General features: G+C 48.6%; 1 protein-coding gene across 1 annotated transcript; it reads right to left on the bottom strand.

Moving 5' to 3' along the window:
• Positions 1 to 4163: 4163 nt before the first annotated feature.
• On the bottom strand, positions 4164 to 6366 carry LOC308339832 (gamma-crystallin F; the record flags this gene model as incomplete). The annotated part of the gene is made up of 2 exons (XM_080798808.1): positions 4164 to 4436; positions 6244 to 6366. The coding sequence occupies 2 exons, from the start codon at positions 6364 to 6366 to the stop codon at positions 4164 to 4166; spliced, it is 396 nt and encodes a 131-aa protein (XP_080654934.1).
• Positions 6367 to 6716: the final 350 nt, after the last annotated feature.

The raw sequence follows: 6716 nt of genomic DNA, 5'->3' as shown, positions 1-6716 counted from the left end.
CAGAAGTGGTATGAAACAACAATTAGATTTCACTTTTCTAATTATCTTGTTCTTGCTGACTTCCCTGTTTCCAGACATATCTGCTTTTAAGAGTTAGCTAAAAAGTCATTACCATTTATTTTAAAAAACCTCTGAAGACTTTTAAAATTTATTATTATTATCATATTTTAAGCAGACTCCACACCCAGTGTGAAGGCCAATGCAGGGCTTGAACTCACGACCCTGAGACCAAGACCTGAGCTGAGATCGAGAGTCCAACACTTAAGTGACTGAGCCACGCAGGCACCCCATTAAAAAAACCACAAAACCCCTCTTTTATTTTATTTTAGATTTTATTTATTTATTTGACAGAGAGAGACACAGAAAGAGAGGGAATACAAGCCGGGGGACTGGGAGAGGGAGAAGCAGGCTTCCTGCCGAGCAGGGAGCCCGATATGGGACTCGATCCCAGGACGCTGGGATCACGACCTGAGCCGAAGGCAGAGGCTTAATTCACTGAGCCACCCAGGCAACCCCTCGTTTATTTTTTTTTTAAATTAAATTAAATTGTTTTAAATGAAAGAGAAAAGTTTTATTGGGTAAGTCACCAAACTTTAGCATTATTTGTTAGCCCTCCCTGCCATACATTCATTTTATTTTTTTTTTTAAGATTTATTTATTTATTTTAGAGAGAGAGAGCGAGAGCGCGTGCAGGTGGGAGGGACAGAGGGAGAGCAAGAGAGACAATCTTATGCAAATGCCACGCAGCTCACAGAGCCTGACGCGGCGCTCGATCTCATGACCCTGGGATCACAACCTGAGCCGAAACCAAGAGTTGGTCGCTTAACTGCCTGCACCACTCAGGCACCCCTCAGCCATTCATTTTAAAGTGGGGTGCCCAAGGCTTCACCGGCACACCTGTTCTGAGAATCCTATCCCAATTTATGACTCTCAATACCATCTGCCCTCGGATGACTTGCAAACGCTGATCTCCAGCCCGTGCCTCTCTCCTGAACTCCAGGCTGGTTGCCTGGTTAACCACTAACTAGTGGTCCAGTTAACATCTCCACCTGGGTGTTCCTAGACATCTCAAATGCTTCTTGTCCAAAAGGGGGCCCCTGGTTTTCCTCCCCACAGGTTCTCCCCCTGCAGTTCTCCCTGCTTGGGTAGAAGACAGCTCATCTTTCCAGGGGCGCAGACCAGCCCTCTCCGTCACACCCGCGGTGAATGAATAGGAGTTTTTGTGTCCACCATGTTTTCAAAACGCCACCACTTCCCACCTCTGCAAATGCCACCTGCCTTAAGCCAGTGACCGCTTTTTTTCTGAAGGCTGCAGCAGCCCGCTCGCTAGCTGGGTCTCTGTTTCCTTCTTCACCTCTTCCTCTTTTTATTTTAGCTTCTTTAAACAACATTAGCAGTCAGTAGGAACAGACATATTCAATATTCCATACTCCACTTTTGGTTTTAGAGGAAAAAATAGCTTTTTAAAGCAAGCGGGAAGTGTTTCTTGGGAAAGTTACTACGAGGTTATGGGGGTGTGTGTGTCGGACTAGCTGCAGCGTCTTGGAGGAGAGGGGCTCGCACTGCTTGTGGAGAGAGCAACGTCCGTGTGGGCGCCGACACTTCTCCTTTATTGGTTTTGCTTTTGTGCGTTTCAGACGGCTTTGCTCGCACCGTGTCCTCTCTCGCCCTTTTCAACAAATTCTTCTCTGTTTTGCGGCCCAGCTTCTAGATGCCGGTTCGGGGGCTTCTGGCATCATTCCAGCCTCAGCCAAGGTCTTCTCAATAATGCCACCTCCTGGGGCGCCTGGTGGCTCAGTTGGCTGAATGTCTGACCCTCGATTTCGGCTCGGGTCATGATCTCAGGGTCATGGGATTGAGCCCCTTGTTGTCCGGCTCCGTGCTCTGTGGGGAGTCCGCTTCTTTCCCTCTCTCTCCCGCTTTGTGCCAGACACAAAGTAGATGCTATATAACAAGCATTTATAACACAAATGCTCCTTGCTTATGATGGAGTATTTGGACTCCCCCCCACCCCACGGCCCTCAGCATCTCTCTCTCAAATAAATAAGTAAGTCTTAAAACAAACAAACAAACATGAATGCCACCTCCCTCGCAGCTCTGGGCTTCACCATCTGACTAGCTTCTTTCTCACTTCTCCCCTCTGGGTCTCTAGCACTTCAGCCAACCTGAATCTCTCGTTGTTCCCCTCGTAACTACCGTGTTTTCTTCCCTGGGGGCCAAGATCAGTCCGGCATTTTCACTTCCTTTATACCCGTTTCTTCCAAGTCCACAGAACCTAATAATAATCCTCACCGTAGACACTCGGCGAGAACTCCCTGCGTGCCAGGCACTGCTGAGCGTGCACAGGCATCGCATCATCTGAATCTCACACTGCGTACGGGACACACTTTTATTATGCCCATCACCCTGCCGAGTGTGCCCTGCCGCCATCCCCTCGGATCTTTTCCAGCTCTGCGTGCTGCCCTCCCACCGGTTCTGAAGACGTGGCTGCTACAGCTCAGGCTGCCACGATCTGAAGGTTGCCTCTTGCCGGCAGGTGAAGGGAGTCCAAAGGGGTCTCGGAGCTTCGTGTTCTCCTTCACCCAGTGACTGTGACAGAAAGGACTGGTGTGGAGACACCAGCCTCCTTGCCCGCCTCCCCCTACCCCATCCTTTGCCTCCGGGCAAGAGACACTAGAAAGGGTGATCCAGACTCCAGGTCTCTCCTCAGAATCAGGCTGAGCTGGCTTCCTGCCTTTCCCTATCTTGCTTCCCTGCTCACTCACCTTTCCTCCTAGAAGCACTTCTCTGATAAATCACCTCGTCCCGAATCTTTAGTTCATGATCTGTGTCTGGAGGAACTTGACCTAAGACTCTAGCCTTACACAAGACCAGTTGCCATTCAAGCCCAAACAGTTAGATCTAACTCCAGGCAGATTTGAGACTTCTAATCCCTCCATTATGCTGCCTGTCCTGTGGGTGTGATGATTCTGTTTCACTGTTCTGTTCCTAGCATTCCGCGGAGAAGTTACCAGAAGATGGTGGAGCGGTATCTTTTTTTTTTTTTTTTTTAGTTTTATTTATTTAACTGGGGTGGGGGGAGCACAAGCAGAGGGAGGGGCAGAAGCAGAGGGAGAAGCAGACTCCCTACTGAGCAGGGAGCCTAACGCCAGGCTGGATCCCAGGACCCCGAGGTCATGACCTGAGCCAAAGGCAGGCGCCCAACTGACTGAGCCCCCCAGGTGCCCCCAGTCAGTACCTCTGACACATGACATATGTTCATAATTCTTACTATGGTAACAGGAATGTTCAAAGTCCTTGTAGGGATGGGTGAACTCACAGGGGAAGCAGCTCAGAACACTCTGACAAGCATCTCGGGCTTCTTCCTCAGGGCCCCTACAAGCCCTTTCAGCAAACTCTGCACAGGCATAATTACTTTGAAAATTCTGTTGGAAGGTCTACTTTCCCTCTAGACTGTTCTACTCATTCTTATTTCCCAGTACAGAGCATAGTGTTTGAAATGGAGGTGCTGAACCTTTTGGGATGTAATTCCGTAGTACAAAAAAACTAGATTAAGAGCCCTGGTTCTCAAATGCCATTTGCGTCAGAAGCAGGTGAGGGCAAGGTCTAGGAATCAGCATTTTAACAATTGTCCCAAGTGATTCCGAAGCAGGTGATTCTTGATCCATTATTGATAGTTTGGAAAACACTAGTTTATAAGGTCCAAATACTCCATAATAACCAAGGAACATTTGTGTTATAAATGCTTGTTATATAGCATCTACTTTGTGTCTGGCACCCTTGTAAGAAAATTAAAAATTTAAAACTAAAAACTCATGTAATCTACATCACAATCTTATGAGATGAAGAATGTTATTACCCCAATCTTTGCAAGTTAGAAAACCAAGGCAAAACAAGAGTGCGAAGGAACTTGCCCCATCTCCTATAGCTAGTAAGGATGTGGATCAGGACTTTGGGCTCTAGAGGCTGTGCTCCCAACTTCTACCCCATACCACCCTTTCCACTGATATGTGTAAGAAAATTCACATTATTCCCAGCTTGCTTGCTTTCTGCTGAGCCCTTCCAAGGAGGCTGAAAGGAAAAGGAGACCACATGACTGCATGAAACACACAGGAAATACTTTATTAGTTTCCAGATGGAGAGTAGTGTAGAGTGCAAATACTTTAATAGTAATCCACGGCTCTCCTCAATGAGCCCACTCGGGCACTCGTGGCCCCCCAGTCGTGGTAGCGCCTGTAGTCCCCCGGTCTCAGCAGGTACTGCCGTCCCCGGTAGTTGGGCAGCTCGTAGAGGATCCAGCAGCCCTCCAGCACGTGGAAGGAGTGGATCTCACTGAAGTGGAAGCGGTCATGAAGCGAGGAGCAGTCCTCAGTGATCTCTACCATCTGGCCCCTGTAGTCCTCTCGCTCGTAGATCCTGATCCTGTGGGAGCTGGTCTGTGGGTTTGGTAATCAGCAGATGAGGAGAAGTCAGAAAACCTAGCCCTTTGCAACCAGTCACACACCCCACAAGGGGAATGGGCATCTCTTTGTCTTTTCTATATCAAAGGTGGCCAAATAAAAGAAGGAGACTACCAATAACAGGGCAGCTGTGTACAGTTGGATAGGTTGAATACTGCAAAACTAAAAAAAACAAAAAAACAAAAAACAAAAAAACCCACTATTCACATAGATCATGATAGGGATGAATATGTGAATGGTGCTTCCTAGGGTTTTTTTGGGGGGAGCACAATCTTTACGAAGCATACATACTGGATCCGTTTACTACCATTCTTAAGTAAAAATTTGTATATAATTGTTTTGCTCTATCCTTCATAGACTTTTGGTGGTCTGGGGTTCTCCTTGGATGATATAAAAATAATTGTATATTAAAATAAAAAGACAAACATATCCCTAGCAAAAGGCATTATTTTGAATCTTGATAGCACTAGAAGAGGGGAGGGAGAAAGGAAATCAAATTGCTTTCCCCAAAGCAAAGCACAGATGGGCTGTGGCATTTCAGCCCCGACAGCTCCTTAGTCCCTTCCATCTGCTCTAAGCCCTGCTTCTCTACGATCCTGAAAGGCAAGAGCCGTCACAGGATGAGATTTATTTCTCAGTTCTAATACATGCTTCTGCAAGTCTGCTTATGTAATGAACCAACACGGGAGCCAAAGATCATGAAGGAGGCCTGCCCAGGACCAAGGGAGCATAAAACCTTTAGAAAAAATGGAAAGTTAGGCTTTTTTGTCTGGAGCAAATCCTGCCTGTCTTTCCTTGAGCACTTGCTCTTTTTGATGTCCCTTCCCAGAAGGCGCCGATCGTCTCAGTGTCTTCCTGCTCCCACCCCTGGATGCTCTTTAGGAGAAGATCTCACAAGCGATCGTCCGCAGGATGAAAGACGGGTAATAAGGAATCTCCCGCGGTTGGGAAAGGACCTACATGTACATCAGTTAATTTGGTCTTCACGGCAGCCTGGCGCATGTGGCGCAACCATTCTAGTCTTTTCTTCTTTTATGAGAAGCTAATGACTGGACCGTTCAGTCTGTAATTAGAAAAGTCCAGATGGGAAAGGAGAAACCCGGACTTTCAGGTTCTTCCTGCTCGTCTGGGTCCATCAAGGCATGGGTTTGAGTCGGTTTGAGTGGGTTTCACATTTTGCAAAAGCGGCACATTTCCACAGGACTGTGTCATAGATTAGAGAATCCCCAACTGTGGGATTTCAGGCCGCAGGGGCTTGATTTGGGGAACAGTGGGTTTTGCAGGAGCTGCCAGAATCAGCTCGTTGGTTATTTGTTTTGACTGAACGAAAAGTGGGACTTGATGTTTATAATAATAATAGTTAATATTTAGGGGAAGTGGTGGCTTGCCATGTGCTAGGTACTCTGCTTTCAGCCTTATTCCAACCCTATGACTTAGCTACTTTTATTGGCCCCATTTTACAGACGAAGAGAAAGAAGTAGCCCGAGGAACTAGCCCCAGGACACCTGATGAACCAATTTCAACATGTTGCTTATTAGTCACCTGAGCCATGGACACCGTGAATTTTCCCAGTAGAGGTGAGTTTAAGTTTAGCAAAGCAAAATAAACCTTTAAATTAAGAGCACTGCGCCACATTTACAGTGGAAGAAAACCTTAGAGATATTCAGAAAGGAAAGGAGAACATACAGCAGCAACAGAAGGCTGCGGCCCCGTAGTCTGAAAGCCGCGTCTGGAGCGCTCATGTGGCGGGAGGACCCAGCAGGGCCCGGGGGGCTGGACTCACGTGCGGGATGAGGCGGCAGGAGCGGACCGAGTCGCTGAGGCCCATCCACTGCTGGTAGTCGGGGTAGTCCCCGCGCCGCAGGAAGTACTGGCAGCCCGCGTAGTTGGGCTGCTCATAGAGCATCCAGCAGCCGCTGTCCACGCGCACCGAGTTGCAGCGGCTGAAGTAGGGCTGCAGGTTCGGGTGGTCACTGCTGCACTCGTAGTGGCGGCCCTGGAAACACCGGTCCTCGTAGAAAGTAATCTGCAAGGCAAGGGAGGGAAAGGCTCAGAGGCCTGGCCCCGGGCCCCAGCGTGCGGGGCCCCTCCTGGCCTGCGGCTGCGCTGGGCTCACCTTCCCCATGGCTGGTGATGGAGGTCAGTGATGGGCCGCCCTGGCGCGCGTCTATATAGCAGGAGGGCTGCTGCGTTGGCAGGAACAACACAAAAGGGGCCCGCGGGGTGAGGAGGGGATTTTCTCTCTCTCTTTTCTAT

This window comes from Martes martes (assembly GCF_963455335.1).
Source record: "Martes martes genome assembly, chromosome: 3".
In the NCBI taxonomy this organism is placed as follows: Eukaryota; Metazoa; Chordata; class Mammalia; order Carnivora; family Mustelidae; genus Martes; species Martes martes.
The sequence above is the reverse complement of the archived record's forward strand: the minus strand, read 5'-3'. Positions and strand labels throughout refer to the sequence as shown.